Below are 23,194 nucleotides of genomic sequence, written 5' to 3'. Positions count from 1 at the left end.
TATGAAATTCATTGGAAACATTATTTGTCGTTATTTTAAAATGAAAACAACAAGAACATTGTTTAATTGCATTTATTTATCAAGAAACATATCAATAACTAAAACACATGTCATTTTCAATATGTTTATCAAGTTTTAGAATAATAAGTGCAGGATTATTGAATTAGCGTTATTCTCCAAAATGTTAAAAAACAAACAAATGTGGACACAATTTCCTTATAGCATGGTTTACATATAATTTTTTCTGTTTATATTAGTAGATGTACATCTATTATAGTTATTTATGAAAAAAATCCATACCTTTCCGTAATAATTTCAAATTTATAGCTTCTAGAGCATGTATACCCCCATAAAAAACCAAAGTATGGCACCATACAGCTGAGCTATTCAAAATCACTCATGGATTAAAATTTTACGTAATTTCACGAAAAGACACAGATAATGATTCCTTATCACCTTGGTAAATGTTTGTGAAAAATAAAGGAAATCTATCGCATAATGGACTTGATAAATAATTTATTGAAAACGGAGTTATTGTCTTTGGATTCAATATTTTGAAACATATCATTGACTATTCAAATATAACCAAGACTTTTGAAATATTTTATGGCTGACAATTTTTTTTAAAAATAACTATTGAAAAAGACTACAACAAAATTTATGTTCCAGTCATTAAATCATTGACTTTGCAAAATCTTATGACGTCACAGGAGTGTGGAACTACGTTAAACCGTAAGTATTTTATTCTTAACTAAAAGAAAATAACTGTAAAGAGTTTGCAAGCACTCTTGAACCGTGTGATGGAATAATCTCTATTTTTAGTTCTAATAAATAAGTCGCGGTCGGTAGTGATGTTTTACGACATCTACTCGATGTTCATTTTAAACGGTTTATTTGAATTGACTATAATAAAGTGTTTATGAAGTCAATAAATTACGTCGTAAACAGCTATTTATCGCTGTTGACATATGTGCGGGAATGTCTCTATATTTAAATACGACTTCTCGTCCTCAAGGAAAGACAGGAGAAAAAAGAAAAGGTTAGGAAGAAACAAAGCAGGGATTATGAAATATAAATTAAATAAAAAGCCGGTTGAGGTAATTTTTTACTAACTAGACTAAAGAATATCCGTGCCGGGTAGAATTTAAAGAAACAGAAAACGTGTTTGAAAATCAAATGGAAGGACGAGACTTCAGATATTTTTGAGACAATTAAATACGTTTTGGTTCAAACTTAACGTTTGTCATTTAAATGAAGTATTTAAATATGGAGAAACTATTAGGTTTTTTTTCTGGAAAGTTGGTCAGGACTAGTGGATATAAAGTCAGGTCTAGTAAAAATCATTTAAAGTAGCCCGACTGGTCTAGTGCTCAAAAAAGTAAATGTCAAACCCTGAGCAATTGTCAAAATAATGAAAAGTGTAAGATCTAATCAGTTTTTGACACTAAGTTTTTTCACTATACTAGTGAAAAAGACTACTAGAATCTATGATTTACTAGTTCTGCTGATTTGTGATTAGTCCGGCTGCTGAAAGTAGACGACCGAGTCGCGATGCGGGAGGGGCTTGTCCCCTCTTAAAGAGGGTGGGGGTCCGGGGTCCACACCCTTTGCCCCAGGATGATGCCTTGAACAAGTTTTTATCTACAACCTATCCTCATCCTCATGCATAAGTTTGGTGATAATTTGCCCAGTGGTTCTTGAGAAGATTTTTTTTAGCAACCACTACTTTTGTTTGCATTTTCCTAATTATTTCCCCTTGTTAAAGGGTCACAACCCTAGTTTTAGTACAAATAAAAGCCCTTGGGCTAAGGATACCCTGTGACAAATTTGACAAAAATTAACCAAGGGGTTCTTGAGATATAGCCCTTTTCCCAAGAAGTTGACGCACACCGCACATCAGACATATGGCCATATGATTAGCTCTTTGAGCCTTCGGCTTAAAAGAGCTAAAAAGTATAGATAACACTGAACGCCTACACAATTTTATGCTGATCATGCTGTAAACCAATCACAACTTACCGGCTTGCGGGAAAGTTCCGAGATTGTGCGATTGGTAGACATGCTTCGTTCTGGAAATTTCCATAAGGGAAATTCAAGACAAAAATAACGGATTAAAGAAAAAAACCGGGCATGTTTTATTATTCAACAATTATTTAACAATTATCAAAACATATTTCTTCTGTATGATCAAAACCAAGCATAGATAAATAACGGATTAATCATTAATCATTTACTTCATATCGTTTAAGTAGTCATTTACAAAGGGAGTAGAAAACTGGCTTAGATCCACCAAAACGTGTCCCGGCACTTTACTCTCATTTTTGCTATTTCAGGGTAGTTTATCGAAAACGGAAGTAGGTTTTTAATTAATTTTACGATATTTGTGAATCCGTACTGATGAATATTTAGATTAATGTTTTATCATGGTTTAGAAGTTTAAAGATGATATACTGGTGATATAATAGTTTTCAAAGTCAATGCATTTTTTCTTTATCCCCCCCCCCCACCTTAAACGAATTATATATATGAGAAAAACTAAGTGAATGATTATGAAAATGTTCATGAAGCTCTCGACTAAATTATGAAATTCATGGCTCCTGGATCAGGCCCTTGGGAAGGCCAATATGGCCACATAATAAAAATGTAAAAAAAAAAATAAAAAAATAAAATAAATATTTTTTCTTCTGTACTTTCACAGTCATGTGAGATAAATTAAATGCATGGTTATGATGTCCGTGATGTCCTCTTAAATTGTTAAATTCATGGGTCAGGGGGTCAAAATTATTTAATTGTTTCAAACTTCCATGTTTCCTTCTTCTGTAACTGAATAGGATTTGCAATTACGCCGAATAATTAATGCAAATATATCGACATGGCAGAAGTGGTGCATGTGCCTCACCCAACCAAAACGAAAGTAGTCGTATATAATTATACTAAAATGACGGTAATGCATAACTATACCAAAATGATATTTCTGATATGTACTACGGGAATAGGACAGATGGTGCATTGTCAAATCGAAGTAATGGTATGATGATGGTGATGATGATAACGATAATAAAAATGCTCTTTGTTTATACAAGATAACACAATTAGTATCAAAACTAGTTCACATTGTGGTCCTGAAAAAAATATACAGACAGCGGTATTATACAATTACAATATAATGGTATATAGATAATTCAAGACCATATGAAATGTGTGCTTTAAAATACATGTATTCTTCCCGCCATTCTGCAGACAACAGTATTATACAGATACAATATAATGGTATATAGATAATATAAAATACATGTATTCTTCCCGCCATTCTACAGACAACAGTATTATACAGATACAATATAATGGTATATAGAACAGTATTATACAGATACAATATAATGGTATATAGAACAGTATTATACAGATACAATATAATGGTATATAGAACAGTATTATACAGATACAATATAATGGTATATAGAACAGTATTATACATATACAATATAATGGTATATAGAACAGTATTATACAGATACAATATAATGGTATATAGAACAGTATTATACAGATACAATATAATGGTATATAGAACAGTATCATACAGATACAATATAATGGTATATAGATAATATAAAATACATGTATTCTTCCCGCCATTCTACTGGCTCTGCAAATTACATTTTCACTTTTATCATCATGGCGCCGTCGTGTTACGTACACTTCTGATAAAATGTTTGTAATGCTTCGTGTTTATACGAGTTATCGTTCTGCTTTGTCTTATAGACAAGAAAGAGTAATGCTATTTTCACCTCTCGTGTCTCTATCGAGTAATATTTTAGACGATCCGTGACGTCACCCCTTGTGTCTCTACCTTGACATATCTGGCATGTAATTCTTTTTTTTTCTACACGAATTATAAAATCGTGTAGACGGTTCGATCTTCGAAGAAATCATTCGCCATCAGAAGTTCTCAGAAAATCTCCAAGTTTCGACTGAAAGGCAATCCTTTCGTCGTCACAGTTTGGATAATCCAGGTACGACTTGGTCTCGATGAGATCCATCAGATGAAAAGGCAGTTGTTTCATTGTGTTCTTTTCCAACGCTATCAGAAACAGGATATTTTTTCCATTACGAGAATATATCGCCTCCATTCGCGCCATGTTTAATTCAAACATACACCAATATGACTCGATGTAGCGTGACGTCATACAACAGACTGTTCGGCTGCTGGAATGAATGGCGTTTGTGATATTAACAGCGATATCTGTTCCGGGAATAAAATCTCGTTGATGTAAGCAAAACTTCAAACCATAATCTTTCTCTAGAACCTTAACGAGGCTTAAAACAACGCTTCTGTCTTCATCAGCATATGAAATGAAAGCGTCAAATCGATGTGATGTCTCTCTCACCAAATCATATTTGTCAGCGTTCCCTTGGTAATTTTCTCTGGCGATATAATACATATAGCGGAGCTTCCATCTGTATCTATATACAATGCGACTCACTGTTAAAGTCAAAACGATGATGATCAACGACGTTATGATAACTATAATAAGTGCATACGACGAGCATTGTTTCCCCAAGATCTGCAGTAGATCGTCAATATTTTTTAAGGAGAAATCCGATGAATTCCCAAATGCACAGGTATAATTTTCAAAATTTACGAATTGCAATGTTTTGGAGTTACGCATCTATTTGAGGAAGTCGAAATGTTCACAGGAGCATTTAAGATTGTTACCCATTAAATTAACCCGAACCGTATGAGTCCTAGACACCAAATTCAGGGCTTCTCGTGTTGATGGTCCGAGATTTGACAACTGATTGTAAGATATATCCAATAAGGTAAGGTTTTTAAGATGGTTAATACGGACATTGAAACTGTTGACGGAGTTGTAACTTAAGTTCAAGTAAGCAATGTGTGTGTTGTGTTGGAATACTATCTCAGTAAGGCGGCCGATTCTGTTAAAGGACAAGTCAAGAGATGACAGCAAAGTTTGGTGCGAGAAAATCTGGCCATTTTCATCGGCTTCAAATGACGGTCCGAGTGCATTGTTGGACAAATTGAAATGTTTAGCTTGGGGAAATCTTTGAAAATATCCCTGGCTAAATAGCCACAAAAATTACCGGAAAAATCGATGTACTCTACATTCCCCAGTCCCGTTATTGGTCCTCTAAGCTCATAGATAATATTTCTTTGAACAAACAAATGTGACAACTTATTATTAATACCGATGGGAAGCTTGGGGACTGAAAATTTGTATAAATTGTCATGGAAATAGATTTCTCGTGCATTTGGAGGGAAGTAGATTGTGAAGTTCTCGATGTTCCCCGCGAGACCTTGGAGTGAGGAGTTGAATCGATGAGGTTCCGATATCATTTCATTCCAATATGTTTTGATTCGAGGTGACGTAAGTCAGCCTCGTATGTCAGACCCCAGCTTCAATGGCGCCCTGTTTTAATCACTACCATTTGCGAAATCACTTTGATTTTTAATATAAGAAATTTGTTGTCACATATGCTAATGCAACGTAAAAGCTGTCACAATTCACTTTGAGATTGATATAGGATCCATATGTTTACCCTCTACGATAAGCAAGTTAAATAAGAATTTATGAAATCACAATTTTTATCCCTTCGATATGAAACAAAGTCCACACATCAAAAGGAATCGCGAATTAGTGTTTAGGTTTGTAAACAAGATCAAAATTATTTGTCGTTTGCCAACATCTTATTCCACGATCTTAGAAAAACGGAATTGGACTGTAGGAAACGATTTGCATTGCTTCTGTATTCATTCGCATTTTCACATATAGACGGGGAAAACATGGTCTATTTTTCTCTAGGAATTCTGGGTAAACAGCTGTCTCCTCTTATGTCTGAAAATTATGTTAATTAGCCGATTTATCGTCTATCAAAAAATAGTTCACATTGATACTATGTTCCATTTTTATTAAACTGTTATATATAAATTCTGTTTTATGTCAGATTGAAGAAGTCTTCCTTGTATGTGATCTGTTGTATTTATCAAGCAGAAATTGTGTGTAATTAGAATTTTAATATTAAACTCTGCACTATTTCTCTGTATCCATACGCGCCACGCTATCCTGTTTATCAACAAGGAGAAAACGTCTTGCCTGAGAGAACTGATATATTCTTGCCAACGCATTAACTCAAGGTAATTATCTGAAACCCAATGTGTTAATTTCGTACAATTTTACCAAAATATTTCTTTTGGACGCATTTTTTGAGATTTTAATACTAAATCTGGGTGTAAACATGTAATCTTCGATCGAAAGGGCCGAGCGCCATTTCCCGCGCTCTTTCATGGTCAAGTCAGATAGCTGTAAACATTGATTAAGAAATATAAATGAACATGTTTTTTGTGAATATATTTGTTATTCAAGAAAAGAACTCCATTGGAAGTAATATATTGGAAATCAAGTTTACATTTCTTTGTCACGAAATATGATTTATCTCAAGAGTTGAATGAATTATCTCAAGAGTTGACACTTGTTTTCAAGAGTTGATATTTCAAGAGTGGAAATTTTCTTGGACTGGTTTAACTTTGACTCAAGAATTGAATGAGTTATTTCAAGAGTTGACAGTTGTTGTCGTCATCAGATATGAAGGGTAGCAAAAAAAGAAAAAAATCATGATTTTGATAGTCATCAAAGGGAGAGCCCAAAATCTGTCAAAAAAAGAAAAAGTCACAATGTAAGAAAAGATCCCATAATTTTGAAATGCGTGTCTGCCAACTTTCATCAAGGGTCAGAAACTTTCTCAGAATATAGCAGAGGTAAACAATGTGTAGCAAATTCACTTGTGTGCATTGCATTTAATGTAGTTAACCAAAAATTGTTTGGAGATTGGGATGCGAATGATATTCATTTTGTTCTCGAAAAAGGTGATGTTTTATACAAGCATGCAAGACAGGCCATGTGTCTGCTTTACCAGTTTATGCAGGGGAAATACAATCAATTTTGTTCATATGAACTCTTTTAAGCGGAAATACCCAAGAATTAGTGAAAATTTTGTCACAATTGTTTTTTACAAATCTCAACAACAACCACAGAGTAAAAAACACTGTAACTTATGTGAAACCTTCGTTTCATAGTGTTGATTCAAGTATGTTCAAGTAATAACCCCCAGGGGTAGGGTATGCCAACAATTGGGGATCAATACTTTACAATGAAATATATAGGATTTTTAAAAAAAATCTTCTCAAGAACAACAAAGGCATCATTAAAAATATTGATATGGAAGCATCCTTAGTTAGTCTAGATTCAAGTTTGTCTTAGTTACGACTCCAAGGGGTTAGATGGGACCACATTTTTAAAAAATCTTCCTACTAAGCACATCCTTGGTAGGTCAGATGTGCATTGTGGCCTATGGGCCTCTTCCTCACATATAGCTTAATTATGCTTGCTACTCAGTTTTAGAATGTTTCAACAGTTAACACATTTCATTACCTCAAATTGAAGGTATAACATATGCTTCTGGATTACAAATAATACCATCCAACATATTACATCCTTCATTTAATTCGATCTTGCATTAGAATCCATGCCATTCACTGCCAAACGTCACCTCGTTTCAGTACCTTCAGTACTTTGATTTTTGAATGGTCGTCATTCTTGTGGTCCGGTTCAGCCATTCTAGAAGGATTTAATGTGTCATTACAATTTTCAAAGAATTCGATATTCATTATAGCTTGATGGAACTGTAACTGAAAACTGATGTTAAGTATTTCCAAATTCCGCAGAACCGCAAATTCCATCATGTAGAATCCAAAAATCAGCATATTATCTGACAGATTTAGAACACGGAGTGATTTTGGACGCGAGGCCAATGCGCCCGTTTCCAGACTGTATATTCTGTTCGAAGCCATATTTAATTCTTCTAGTTGGGTATCCTTTAAATGCGCAACATGGTAGATTTTGATAAAGTTACTAACTCCATAAGTGCATTGTAATTTTTCGGTATTTAAGATTTTGATTGCGGAATTTTTCAGATCACGTGATATGTTATAAATGGCGTGAATGGTAAGGACTTGGTTATTGGAGACGTCTAGGTGTTGAAGTTTCGAATTGTTCACAAAAGTACCAGCCTGAACTTCATGAAGTTTGTTGCATGAAATACTGAAATTTCTTAGTAGGCTGTATCTATCTAATGAAGTGGTGTCCAATTTTTGCAGGTGATTGTGAGACTTGTTCAGATACAAAATATATCTAGGTAGATTTGCCGGAACATGCTCGAATGTGTTGTTGGCAAAATTAACTCCAATGACTTCGTTAGAGAACCTTGGTGCACTATGTAATCCGAGGCCCTCACAGTGAGCATATAATTTCCCCTCATATGTTGCATAAGAACAATCGTTGAAAGATGAGTACTTTTCCCCACCACGCGTTGTCACAACAGCAAGCATTGAAACAGTGATCCAAGTAATTGGCTTCATATCAGGCTGCAAAAAAATATATTTGAATAAATACATGAAGAAACATGTTTTCATCTTTAAGTCTAAGTCTATATTCCTCGAAGTTTCCAATGATGTACTCTTGTATACAATCTGCTGGAATGACAAAGTCATTCTTGAGAAGGCTTGTCAATGGGCAATAATATGAATTTAAACTGCGTAAGAGAAACTGATGACCACTACAGGGTACAGTATGTAACAACGAGACGAGATGTAACAATTTGTAACATAGGGTCGCCATTAGTGGTACGCTTTGTAACTAATTTTTACATACTGTGCTGCGGATGGCAACGGTATGTAACGAATTGTTATAAAGGGTGCGAGGATAGCACCTTTTAGGGCGATTCCGGGGTAGCGAAACAAATTCTCGTAGCTTCCTTTTAATCATTGTGTTTGTGAGTGGGTGCATGTGTGTGACTTTCGTGTAAATCCTCACTCAATACTTGCCTCATTCAAAACCTATTGACAAGGAGATAAATATGCAGTTACAAGACAGTTATTACATCACCGCAAAAATATTCTTGCAGACATTTCTTTTTTGGTACTGTGTGTCCGTCTGGCTGTATTTTGTCTATTAGTGAGGCTTCCTGCCTGAGAATATTATTTCTATAAGTGTTGGAAGATTCGTTCAATTTTACATTAGAAAGACTTGGTTTCTTAACAAATTTCTTTTAACCATCGAAATTGTATGTATATCTAATTGCTGTGATAAAATTTAGAAATTCATTTCAAAATTAAGGATTATCTCCCTCATGCAAAGCTCTTATCCTTAGACGAATTTGACTCCACTTTTTGAAACAGTTTTTCCCTATAATAGCTCTAGCAAGCTTATCGTTATTTCGGATTTCAAACATTTCGGTTGAACATCACTGAAAAGACATTATTTGTCGAAATACGCATCTGGTGCATCAAAATTGGTACCGTGTAAGTTTTACATCATGCGGTTCTTCAGAAATTTGAGCTCTCTCTGTCTCTCTGTCTCTCTCTCTCTCTCTCTCTCCGATCTGTCTATCTCTAGTATTCTCTATTCACAATCCTGCCTATCATAAAGCTCTGGCTTAAAGAAAAGGACAACGTACTTCTATTAGCAAACATTCTATGGTTTTGACCCATGCAGTGTTTGCTGCATTGACTTGTTTGTTTTTTGCAGGCTTGTTGTTTGTTATGTGTTTTTTGCAGGCTTGTTGTTTGTTATGTGTGTTTTGCAGGCTTGGTGTTTGTTGTGTGTTTTTTGCAGGCTTGTTGTTTGTTGTGTGTTTTTTGCAGGCGTGTTGTTTATAGTTGTTTGTTTTACGTTCCCTTGAGAGTTTTACACTAATATTGAGATGTCACCAGGTGTAGGTGAAGTACCACAAATTTAGACCTAAGCTTAGCGCGCAGGCCCGTAGCAGTGAAGTTTCTTTATCATGCCGAGGCCTCCGCGACCTCCGTTGTTAAAGTCGTATTCGAAAGTTCCATTATTCTCACTTCTAAATGCCGAGCGTTTGGTGAAGGAACAACCACTACCTATGTTACCGTCTCAGGTGTGACGCGGTCATGTCACGAGCGGGGCTCGTACGCACGACCTTCCGGTTACAAAGAAAACAATCACAACCGATCTTGTCATTTATAGACTTGTAGTTTATATTTTAAATATTCATATGGACTTGTATTTTACGTGTTCATTATCTATAACAGTGTAGTTTACATGTTTTTGTTTGATAACTGTTTTAGATTGCAGGTGCAATTAGAAAAAAATCATTAACTGGAAATTGATTGTAATCCAAAATTTGTAAATTTTCTATTTATTCCTTGTATGACACCGTCAACTGAGGACTGTAATCAGGGGGGAATAACTCGCATAGCATTATGAAAATGTAGGTCATTGATATGAAGTGTAACAAAGAAATTATGGAGCCTGTTAAAACTTTATTGCTACAAAATCTCGTGCTTTACTGAAATTAACATTATTCCCCCAAAATATTTAGTAAAGATCACTGTTTAGTACTAAGTACAACATTACCGCTTTCTTTAAAACAAATTGCTGCAGTGTACACAAATTGTTGAAAACATGCATTATTTCCACAAAGATTTCTCGTGAAGTTAAATGCGATTGTACATACGAATTGTGATACTTCCTCGATTTACAGGCCCCAAAAGGGGGTGCGTATTAAATATATTTGTCAAAATACGGTAAATGTGATTATTATTAACTGTAGAATATTAAACACAACAAACTGGATGTGCGTTCTTTGTCTCACTCCAGTAGATTCCCGTACAAATAGTCGCATGATGTAGGCTTTTACACACTTTTGACGAGGCCTCGACGGAGAGTGTGAATCAGTCGCAGTATACCCATACCATTTTAAAATATTTACCATGCTTTTTCCAACTTACGAAAGCGATATATTTACTTTCTTTACTATAAAATATTTACTTACACTATTTGTTTTATATTTAAGGATGAATCTAATTTCTTTTGTAGTTGATATATTAATACACATGTCACATGTTTAATAAACAAGTACAATTGCCTGTGACACTTAATTTACTTACATCATGTATTCATGCTTACTAAATATAGTTTCTTTAAACGTAATTGATTTACCCTGTTATATAAGAATGTCAACATATGATATGTCTTCAAAAGCTGTTCCAAAAAAAAAATCAAATTTTAGAAGATCTTCATGCGCGGGATTTATTTGCTGCCGGTGTAAGAATAAACAGAAAAGTTTGTGTTGAAAATCCGCTTTTAAAACACGCCGTTGACAGCAAGGGGCATCTCGCTTCGCACGGCGACTCTAAAATAGCGTGGGTGTCATTTTAAAAATCTTGCAGATTCAAGTTTGTTAACATCACATCCCCCGGGGCCACACTAGGGAATCAAAGTTTTACATACAAATATAAAGAGAAAATCTTTAAAAATCTTCTCAAGAACCACTTGGCCAGGAAAGCTTTACATTTATATGAAAGATTCCCGTCATAGTGCAGATTCAATTTTGTAAAAATCATTGCCCCCGAGGGTAGACTAGGACCACAATTGGGATCAAACTTTTACATGTGAATATACCGTATACCAGGTTTTTTCCGCGTGTATCCAGTTTCCGCTTTGTACAATCGCGGAAAATAAATCCGCGTAAATTTGATACAAAGTTTGCTTTTATGATAAACTGATACGGCCGATCTACCACGCACATCTCAAACTGTGTCGAAAATTCACAACTATGAAAACAACGGCCTTGATTTCCCGATTCCTGATTTTATTAGATAAACAATAACTCAGGTTTTCTTAATTAACCTCATCCGAACCTGTGTTGATTATACGCTAAACAGTTGATAGCTTGGGTATAATAATTGAGCCAGTGTGTCAACCAAACAAGATCACAGCCGAACTATTACCCGTGTCTATTTAAAACGAAAGTGTTAGGGACGATAATTCCCAGAATAGTCATGATCGACTGAAATCGAAAGTAGGAATCGCGTTATAATCGAAAAATGTACAGTCGTTGAATGAAGATAAAATTTCATGAAATCACTCGAAAATGTTGTAAACATCACGGTCGTTGGTTGCGTTAGACAGGTGGTGGTTTAATACAGGTACAATATATATGGTAACGCCTTGGGGTGGATTATTACGGTCACATACAGCAGTGATTCGCTTATTTACTATAATGTAAAGAAAAGTGCAAAATCGTTGTGATCAGTAACTCAGAAATCGTGTAAATCGTTTCACTGTGTGAATTTCTTGCATAAGAAATCAAGAGTTATACTTTCACAAGCTGGCTTCTTTTATAAGTTTAAATAATCGTGAATTATATTTTCAGGATGACTTTGAAATAGTGTAAATTTAATACACTATTTTAGGTTCTGATCCGCGGAAAAAACCTGATATACGGTATATAGGGACACTCTTTAAATATGGGCCAAGGTGACTTAGGTGTGTAATGTGGCCCATGGGCCTCTTGAGTTTATTGATAGCCGTTTCAATTTACAAATTAATTATTGATAGACCTGTAGTTAATATGTTAATTATTTATAACAGTGTAGTTTACAAGTTAATTTGTTGGTTACAGAATTGTTTACTTCTCAGTCGAATTTAAAATCGAATGAATCTTCCAACACTTATAGAAATAATATTCTCAGGCAGGAAAGCATTAGTTCATCTTCTCACAGATATATAGGAAACGTATTTAATTCAAGGTTTCAACAATCATTTAGAAGCAGCCTCTTGTTGTAAGACTAACATTGAAATGCAAAGTTGTTGAAAGCATGATACTCAATTATTTTTTAGATCACTTTGGTAGTCCTTTAGCGATATGAGGTACAAAATACCCTTATATAATATGATAATGTACAAATCGGTATTGGCATTACAGTCAGTATCGGGAATCGTGTGTAGAAAAGTTTGTCAGAAGCGCATTTGAGGTATTTCATTTTCTGTAGCCGATTAGTGATTGAATATACTGGGAATTCGATGTCTACATATCAATCAATTTCAAGTGTACTTTTGATCCTGTTTCCGTATTTTTAGTAGAAACAATATGGTAACTTCATCTAATGCCACATGGTAATAAATGTCAAGTAGTTAATCTGCCGTAGGTACCAGAATATTCTTCTATTGTCTGGAATTTAAAGGAGTAACCCACTGCTTTATTCTTTGAAACGACACCAATTACATACACTATGATAGCAGCACACACCATTCTAAATCATCTAGGGCTAATTTTTAGCTGCACGTCAATATGTTTGGCAAATTGTTGGTGGATGTACATGTATCAAACCTTCGTTTAAAACGTAATGAATAAGGATTGATTGATTGTATCTTGTTTAACATCTCTCTCGAGAATTTCTCACTCATATGGAGACGTCACCAAGACCGGTGAAGGGCTTCAAATTTAGGTCTATGCTCGGCGCTTACGGGCAGTGAGGAGTTCTTTAAGGAAGTATGCTACACCAGAGAAATTTGAAATGGATGAAAAGAGGAGGATATGTGCAACAATATTTTGAAATTGAAAACTTTCCAATTTACTTTAGATAGTCAAAAATTATAGTTTTAGTTGAAACCAATCTGAGAAAATTTTAAAACCCCTGCTGGACTCGAACACGCGATCAACAGTCAGCAATTGACGTGCTAACCTACTGCGCTACTCGATAATTTTTTTAATGAGTAGACAAATATTGCCGATATTTATATTTTCCAACATGTTTTAAAAGGAAGTCAGCCATTATGACGATGTAGAGTACATGTACCCCCTTAACGCACCACACCTACTGTGACACGTAACATCCGTTTTTAAGGTCATATCCGACGACCCGTGACATTGACACCTGCTGCCGAGCGTTTGGCGATGGAACTATCACTGTTTTAACGACTTACGTCTGTCACGGCCCGGATTCGAACCCCAATCTTCCGCATGCGAGGCGAACGCTCTACCTCTAGACCACCGCAGAATGAAATGAATAAGGATTCCAAATCGCAGTTACTGTGATCCAACATGCCTAGAGAATGTGTTTTACTTACAGCGAGGACAGCCATTCAGACAGACGTGGACTAACGAGTTCAGTATAAAAAGGCGTTAAGTACTATTGTCATATATTCGTGAATGATTCGTTTGTATGATTCTGTGGATTCTACAGACTGTGATCCGATTTTTCAAATCACCACACTGTCGTTTTCTGATTCCGTATCAGTATCCTTCGAAACTGATGACGTCAAAATGCATCAACACCATGTTTTCTGTGGAAAATATTGACCGCGTCACAGACAAGACTGCGTACACAAAATATAATTTCATTGTATGTGTATTTTGATAATTTGGATAACGTTTATTATATTTTAAATGCTGATTTAGAAATACATACATTAGAGTGTTTATAATAAATTTATCATTACTACAGTAACTTGATCCGAATGGTTGGATCACGCCTCGTCGACAGGCGCGGATCATAAGATCAAACTCGACGTTTCGCGTCTCGTGTGATCAAATGATCCGCGCCTGTCAAACCGACGTGATCCGACTCCGCCGATCAAGTTACTGTAGTAAAATATATATTTAGCGGAAATAAAAGAATGCGTACAAAACATACATATCTAAATATGGTGTTTAGAATTTTTTTATATCATGTACCATAGTAAATAATTAATCTTCATACACTAAACGCAATCGGGAATGAAAATAAAAATATATATATAGCCATCATACCATGTGGTCGGAAATATAATACGCTGTGTGATGAAGATTATCCTGATCGGTGCAAGTCGTCAGTACCGCTCCCAACACAATGTGTTCACTCTTTTCTGGACTGTGCGATATCATACAAAATTACGTCGTAAGAATATTTACAAAGTTTAGAAAACTAAATTTGCATTTTCAAAAGGAGTAGGATAACGTCTATATCGTGTGCTGCGATACTCAAGTTACGATTTTCTAAGTAGCGACAATCCCCTTATAAATGTTTTATTTGGTGTTTGTAGTCATGTCAGTATACGTCCTGTATAGTTTTGTTACAGGATATGAGGGAAAAAATTGTTTAGAGATATCATTTATTAAACTTAGCAGGAAGTAGTATGAATTTAGAAGTGTTCAATTTATTCAGTGAGAAAGTTATTTTTACCTCAGTAGACACCACGTGTGTAGTACAGGAGCAGATCCTTTTTAAATCTCAAACCTTCATGACGTTTAGAACTGTAACAGCGATGAGTCCTTAAATAACATTAAAATCCACCTGTGAAGTCATTCCATTGTTTAATCCTTTCCTCTACCGACACATTTTAGAGGTTTAAAAAGACCAAGTGACAGTTTAAAAGCAATATGTGCCCCGATTTCGGGTAGACATTTGACGTATAAATTTGTTAGGAATTTGACGGAACAATTTTGTATAAGATCCAATGGCCACATAGAGGTCTACAGGGGTCAAAGGTCATGTAAAGTGTATATTTTTCTCAATCTTTTGTCTTTGAAACATATAATACGCCCCTTCTCAGTAGACTAGAGTCAAAGATAGAAAATTATAAATGTATGAGCTGATGTGTTATTCAAAATACTACAAAACATTAGAAATGAATTAATCAATTTCATTCAAGAAAATACTTTAGGTTGTTGAGTAACAGCACTCAAAGTGCAGTTTTAACCATCATCTATTCCACATAATTTTAACATGTAATTAAATAGCATGATGAATAGTGAATTCCACATTATTTTAAAAATACAACCATAAGACAGATCTTGAATCATTTTAAATGGGTTTAACAAAAGATATGGTTATTATAATAACGAGCATTAAGGTCAAATATCATCAGGTGCAAATTTTGTACTACATTTACACATCATTTTCTGACAATATGATATAATGAAATTCTGGCAATATGTTCCACTAAATAGAATAAATATTGCAAAATTAAAACAAAGATCGTTACTGTTAATCTAAAATAAATTAATTTTTAGGAATTCAAATATAATTGTTTACTAAGCAACAACACCATATGCAGCAAATGTTATCAAAAAGTAATACCTGTTTTTCGTCTCCAAGTATAATGTATACTAATATATTCCAAGTACTTATCTGTCAATCACTGAATTTAAATGTACTTTCATCATATTTAACTAAAATGTTTTTCTTTTTCTATCTCTTTAAAATCCATTTCTAGACATAATACTTGGCATTGGGTTGTTCCGATAGGGACATGCCGTGATCAATATTTGTCTATGGACTGGAACTTTATGACAGACATGTCCAAAATCTGACACAAAAAGCATTTCTTCGTAAATGAGTTTTAATATTTAGCTCCAAATATGAATGTATATTCAGAGAGAGAGAGAGAGAGAGAGAGAGAGAGAGAGTCATCCGATGGACCGCCAAATTTAACCCCCTCTTACGACAAGCAAGGGGTACTGAGGACCTATTTTAACCCTGATCCCTACGGGTTAACTTGTTGTGACGAGTACAGTATTATTGCGATGAGTACAACATCAATGCTATTACTATTTAGGTCACATCTATCTTAACTAAACGAATAACAAAGGATACAGGTAAGAAAAGTTCTTAGAAATATAAAACAAATAAAAAGTACTGAAAGTACGGAGAAGCGCTAGGCTTGGTTTACAATGATGCAGATAACGATCAGTGATACATCTCACAACTACTATGAGCACTACAAAATAACGAGTTGGAAAACACGGACCCCTGGACACACCAGAGGTGGGATCACGTGCCTAGGAGTAAGCATCTCCTGTCGACCGATCACGCCCGCCGTGAGCTCTACATCTTAATCAGGTAAACGGAGTTATCCGCAGTCAAAATCGGTTTGCTAAGAACGACCTAACAATCGGTATGAAACACGTCAGACGGCATTTGACCCAATGATAGGTTATATTGGCAAACCAGATCGTTATAACGACCATAGAATTTAGCATTTAATATGGCATTTGTTCTACAATTATCAAGATATATCCAGGAGTCCGTGTTTGCCCAGCTTTCTGTTTTGTATTGCTTGAAGGAGTTATAAGATTGATCACTGTTCGTTATCTTCGTCTTTTATATGTAAAATAAGTTATATATATAGGGGTGAAATGAATTTCAATTATCAATGTTGATTAACATAAATTAGTGTATGTTTGAATAAGAAAATCCAATCAAAAGTGTTTTATTATAACCAGTAATAAATATGTGGTTGTATAAAGAAAAATTCTAGTGTGATACTTAATAAACAAGATTGCTACCCGTAGCCATATGTCCCCTGCCGCCTCAAAAAAGTCCCTTAACTCCAGTAAAATTTGTAAAATCGAAATTGTGGTGAAATATTATGAACTAAAAATTGTGACTAACAATCTTGCAAAATTTGAACGAAATCCATACAACAGTCTCTGAGGAGTTACATCAACAAAGTGTATCATGTACAAATTCAACAAAGTCCTATAACTCCTGTAACAAGAGATGTTTGTAAAACACATATGCCCCCATGGTGCAAAATTGAAAAGGGTTACACACACACACACACACATCATTTAATTGATAGCATCATCAATTCAAAATATTGAGCAGAAAATATCTTCCTATGTCAAAAGTGAATTTACCATGTTACCTAAAAAGCAATAGGGGTCATCTACTCCTTATGCTGTACCAGTGTACCAAGTTTGGTGTCAATCAAGTAAATAATTCTTAAAATATAGGAGACAATATATTACTGTCCAGTTCAACTATAGACTTTTGACCTCAAAATCAATATGGGTCATCTTCTCCTGAAGATGTACCAGTGTGCTAAGTTTTATGTCTGTCATGCAAAAGGGTTATCAAGATATTGAATGGACCGTATATTATATCTACAGTTTGACCCTTGACCTTTGACCATGTGACCTCAAAATCAATAGGTATCATCTTCTCCTGAGGATGTACCAAGTTTGATGTCTGTCAAGCAAAGGGTTCTCAAGATATTGAGCGGACAGTATATTCCAATGTCCAGTTTAACCCTTGACCATGTGACCTCAAAATCAATAGGGGTCATCTTCTGAAGATGTACTGGTGTACCAAGTTTGATGTCTGTCAAGCAAAGGGTTCTCTAGACATTGAATGGTCAGTATATTCCTATGCCCAGTTTGACTCTTGACCATATGACCTCAAAATCAATAGGGGTCATCTACTCCTTAGGATGTACCAGTGTGCCAAGTTTGATGTCTTTCAAGCAAAGGGTTCTCAAGATATTGAGCGGACATTATATTCCTATGTCCAGAGTAGATTGACCCTTGACCTTTTGACATGAAAAACAATAGGGGTCTTCTTCTACTCATAACCAGCCCACATATGAATTATCATTATCATCAAGTGAATGGTTCTCAAGATATTGAGCGGACAACATGTGGTCTACCGACCGACCGGTGCAAACCAATATGCCCCTCTTCTTTGAAAAGGGGGGGGGGGGGTAAAAATTGTTGAATCAAAATGCCGGCACAATATGATCAACTACATATGGTGACGAACATTCCTACAAAATATGAAGAAAATCCATTGAGCGGTTTCTGAGGAGTTGCGTCCACAAAGTGTTTCTATAGTGTAGCAGGTACAAAGGACAAGGTACGTTTGGGGCCAAATTTAGCCCCGCGTCCATATTAAATGATATTCGTCAAAATTCTTTCATATGGTGTCTACTTCCATAAAATGGTTATGATGTCTTCGTAAAAGCTTTACTCATGTATAATACATATGTTAATACAGTATAGTTTACGATAACGTTGTGCCATTTTGACGTTACTTTATGCGACGTCATGAACAAGAAAGCTATGTCATGCACTCAATATGAAAATAATCCAATTTGTGTCGTCATATGCTCAAAGTTTTATTAAACAAATGTGCACTATGATTTTTATTTGAAAAGTTTAATTGATTTTTTCCGAAAGTTTTAATCAATTGTAGATGATTCGATGCGGCGGATGCTGTGATTTGAAGGACGATTAGTGTAATTTTATCTAAGAATTGTAGAGCAACCCATATATATTCATTCAATTTTAACGTTGTATTTACATTTGCATCCAATTTGCATTGTTTTAATCTAAATTAAGTGAATATCATATATGTACGTAGCGCGTGGTTACCTTAAGTTATCTTGTTTGGATATGTACACTTTGTTCTTTTTTCTTTTTTTTTTTCGAGAGCACTAAATGTTTTCAGCGAAGGAACACGCACTAACCAATGCTACATTGGATTGTACATGTAGTAAAAAGAAAATGAAATTCATTCAGAATATATGTGAAAAGAAATATTATAAAACGAGCTTTCTTTTAAAATTCAACACATGACAATGGGACCGAATGTGAACCTTATAGGATGTAATAAGATTTAAAAACAATGTGATAAGTTCTACACAAGAGTTGACACTGACACCATGAAAAACCTAACAAAAAATAATCTTGTCGGTATTATATTCAATGTTTTAGCATATACACTTGCATCTATTAATTACACTCTTTATTTGAAAAAAAAATATACAGGCTCCTGACAATTATCTTTATATAACAAATCTTTCAATGCATCAGTATTTACGCAAAGGAAAAAAGTTTAAATCATAAATCATATTCATTGTCTCAAACCACGTCTTAAGTCCGCATGGGAGAGGATCGTATATTTTAACCCAACCCCCCTTCTTACCTTTTGATACATGCCGATTTAGTCGGAGATATGAAAACAACCTTGGTTTCCCTGTCTAATAAATCATTCAACAATTCCTTTTCGGCCAGTTTATAATGATGAATGAAGCAGAGACTGTCTATTAAGGTATTCAATGTATAATGACCATATTTCATATCTAATAAATGGATGGTGGAATTTTTGTAATCATGGTATCATTTTGAAGGGTTCATCAAATAAAAATAATCCACCATAGGAATTTTTAAAATTTTGTTTACTGCTTGATTTATTTCACCTAGAATTTAACATTGAAGTATATGGGAAAAGCATGTTTTATTACAATATTTTAAAAAGAAATTATATTTTCATACAAATCTCTTGGTAGAAAGTTACATACACTTTCTCTTAATGAAAATATGAAATAAAATTAATCATTGACCACACAAATGTTTAGAAAATTAAATTTTTCTTATTTTTGCAAAGGGCAGACAACTCTTCCAAAAAGTCTTAAGTGCAAAAAGGTCAGCTTCTAATCATTTACCAGTCATGTGAATTTCGTCTGCTTTGCTTTCATCATTATTTAACAATAAACATTTATGTTGATCTAAATCCTTCAAAATTGTTCATTATCCTTTCATTATACATCGAATACCTTAACAGTACCAAAGTCAATCACTATGACAGTGCATCAGCATATATAATGCCGTCAGTCAAAGATATTTATATTTTCCAGCAATTGTCAAAATAATGAAAGGTGTAAGATCTAATCAGTTTTTGACACTAAGTTTTTTCACTATACTAGTGAAAAAGACTACTAGAATCTATGATTTACTAGTCCTGCTGATTTGTGATTAGTCCGGCTGCTGAAAGTAGACGACCGAGTCGCGATGCGACGAGGGGAAGAGTGCGGGAGGGGCTTGTCCCCTCTTAAAGAGGGTGGGGGTCCGGGGAAAAATTCAAAATCTAGATGCAAATTGTTCATTTGAGACAAATAAATGAAAATTTTATGACCAAATCTAGCCTCTTTTTCCTGATTCTCTCATCAAACCATCATATTTATGCTTGAATATCATGAAGAATACGTCGATGTGTAGCATAGTACCGTATTTTGTCGAATATGATATGCATTTTTTTTCAAGGATTTTTGGTGTGAGAAAGGGGTGCGCATTGTTTACCAAATAGTTTTTTTTCAGGTGAAACTCGGCGGTTAAGTAGTATTTTACTCGGAGACATATCGTATGCTTGTTCACGTTGTTCACCTAATCGATCTCAAGAAAATTACTACAGAACGTAAAATTGTAGAAAATATTAGACTTAACAAGATGTAAATAATTAAATTATTATAAAACAGCCAATTAAGTTTCATCCGATCTTACATTCATATTAGATATTCATCATCGTGCAAAAGTGCCACGATATCATCAGACCGTGACCATGACCGGCACATGTTTTTCGAAGCCATCGTTGTGTACAAGGACTTCGTCAATTGATTTTGTCAGACACCTATTCAGGGTATTTTCTGCATGCTGCACGATTTCCATGGATCTGGGAATATGCGATTTTCTTTTGTAGTTTGTACCATAGTTTGGCGTGCTTTCTTTTGTTAAAAGTGTGGGTTATCTGTACATAACCAACAATATTACATGGGGTAACTACTACAAATGACACGCGACTGACGTACTTCATCTATCTAAATGCAGCAAAGTTTGAATTCTTCATTTCACTACCGTCTCCAAATAATGGTAGTGTACGATTACAACACATTGAACAATTGTTCAATACTTTTACTTTATTTCTATAACGTCGGTTGTTTGAATTATTTGAAGTTTAAAAAGAGAAAATATCGAGTGTTCAAACTTCAATGCTACAAAATATCATGCGTTGCCAAAATTAATATATTATTACCGCGCTGTATCTATATTTCTGTGCTTTGTTGAGAACTTACATAAATATGCATATTATTTATTCATTAAACTTGTATATATGAACACCACCGACGTTGAAATTTGTATTACAGATGAACGCGGGAAATGGTTAAACGTTAAATTTAATAGTCTGCTCACTTACCAACCAAGTCGAAATTTTGCTCATTACTGACTTTCAACATGATTAATTTGTACACAAAATATCTTTGTGGTTGTTGCATGTGCTCTATCTTAAAAATGGTTTAAAAGGCATAAAAAACGGCTAATTTCGGTAAATCATGTCAATCGGAAATAAGGAAAATGACGTCACAGAACATATTACGTCACTAATTTCCACATGTATCATCAGGGCCAATGCCCTAGTGCATAATCATAACGATTAAACCAAGTGAAACCACATTTTAAATTTATCCTAATTTTGTGGCGAAATTTGGGCCTTAATGTACCTTGCTCTTTCCCCCCCAAATTTATCATTCGTACCAAAACATCAGAACACATAACACGAGATTTATAGGTGGAATATATATAGTGCCCAGTACAATAGTTTAATCCACAGAGCACGGGTACTATCATTATCTATTACCGTTATATAGTTGGAATAAGTTTTACGAACATATATTACAATCCCACCTGACATACGATTTGTTAATGGGAATCTATGTTTACTGAATGCAGTGTAATGGTCAATATAAATATTGTCTGCATAATCAGTTTTCGTTTCAGTTAGACATATGATATCGTACTGATTGATAAATTCTAGGAATTCAGGGTTTTGAAGTTTAGACGAAAGTCCACATACATTTAGACTTACAAGTTTTAATATAGTTTGGTTGAGAGAATCGGGGTTTTTATTTTCTTGTTTGTCCTGACACCGGAAGTGTTCTCCGTGTTTGTCCTATCCTACTTTCGGGGGCGCATTTACACTTTTCTTCTGCGCTGCGCGTGATTCTGCAGCGCCACTTCTGTACGGACTGTTGAGATGATTGGGTTGGTGGATTGGTCTGGGATTGACGTGTACGGGATTTCCATTTATAAACAGCTTGTCCGCGATCATGGTAACACGTCGTCCCTGTTGTTTGGCCAACTTGTATTGAGGATACAGTAATTTGTGCCTTTCATTTATTTCTCTGGGAAATAGCTCACTGATGCTGAACAATTTTCCTGCAAGACGTAGTGCTGCCTTTCGAACCCGTTCCCTATCTTTACATAGTACAAATTTTGCAACAATGGGTCTGTGTTTATTTCTAAGTCGTCTTCCCACTCGATGTACACGATCGAACTGGATGTCGTCTGTGATCTGCAATTCTTGTTCTATAAATTTCTTGAGTATGGCTTCTGTATCTTCCTCATCTGTTTCAATAATACCACTGATCACTAAAGTATCTCTCATCGATCTGGTTTGCAGGTCTAGATGGCGTTCTGTAAGTTCTTTAAGATCCATATGCAAATTTTCATTTAATGTTTGTATTGTTTTCTTGTTAAGTACTTTCACTGTGTCTTATAAGTGTTGGACATGTGCTCGTTGATCGTCGTATTGACATGATATATGATTTATTCCCGCTTCACTGTCCGTTAACTTTTTGTCACTTCTTTCACTTCTTTTAGCTCCTGATTCACATTGTGTACATTTTTTTCAAGATCACTAAGTGTTCTGTCGGTTTGGTCTAATTTGTTCAATTTCGTAGCCATTTTATCCGTATTTTCACAGATTTTGGCA

General features: G+C 34.8%; 2 protein-coding genes across 3 annotated transcripts; both read right to left on the bottom strand.

The window, feature by feature from the left end:
- Positions 1-3,433: 3,433 nt before the first annotated feature.
- Positions 3,434-15,190, bottom strand: LOC130049101 (toll-like receptor 4). Of its 2 annotated transcripts, none has more exons than XM_056146233.1 (2): positions 15,050-15,190; positions 3,434-8,443 (listed from the first exon to the last, which is right to left on the bottom strand). In XM_056146233.1, the coding sequence occupies exon 2, from the start codon at positions 4,671-4,673 to the stop codon at positions 3,933-3,935; it is 741 nt and encodes a 246-aa protein (XP_056002208.1). In that variant the 5' UTR covers positions 4,674-8,443; positions 15,050-15,190; the 3' UTR covers positions 3,434-3,932. The 2 variants fall into 2 exon arrangements, with proteins under 2 accessions (XP_056002208.1, XP_056002207.1); XM_056146232.1 differs by lacking the exon at positions 15,050-15,190 and adding an exon at positions 14,638-14,833 and having other exon boundaries at positions 5,789-8,443.
- Positions 15,191-22,372: 7,182 nt separating this feature from the next.
- LOC130049706 (uncharacterized) lies at positions 22,373-22,918 on the bottom strand. The gene has a single exon (XM_056147645.1). It carries the CDS (start codon positions 22,916-22,918, stop codon positions 22,373-22,375), a length of 546 nt encoding a protein of 181 aa, XP_056003620.1.
- Between the last annotated feature and the right edge of the window lie 276 nt (positions 22,919-23,194).

This window comes from Ostrea edulis, chromosome 8, assembly GCF_947568905.1.
Source record: "Ostrea edulis chromosome 8, xbOstEdul1.1, whole genome shotgun sequence".
NCBI classification, from domain to species: Eukaryota; Metazoa; Mollusca; class Bivalvia; order Ostreida; family Ostreidae; genus Ostrea; species Ostrea edulis.
Note: the sequence above shows the minus strand (reverse complement) of the source record. Positions and strands in the feature narration are given on the sequence as shown.

Bases quoted from the DNA above. Each gene is read 5' to 3' on its own strand.
- LOC130049706 (XM_056147645.1), bottom strand. From the start codon at position 22,918: ATGGATCTTAAAGAACTTACAGAACGCCATCTAGACCTGCAAACCAGA.
- LOC130049101 (XM_056146232.1), bottom strand. From the start codon at position 14,751: ATGATATCGCACAGTCCAGAAAAGAGTGAACACATTGTGTTGGGAGCG. The intron at 8,444-14,637 runs GTATGATGGCTA...ATTTTTTTGCAG, and splicing joins ATTATATTTCCGACCACATG to CCTGATATGAAGCCAATTAC.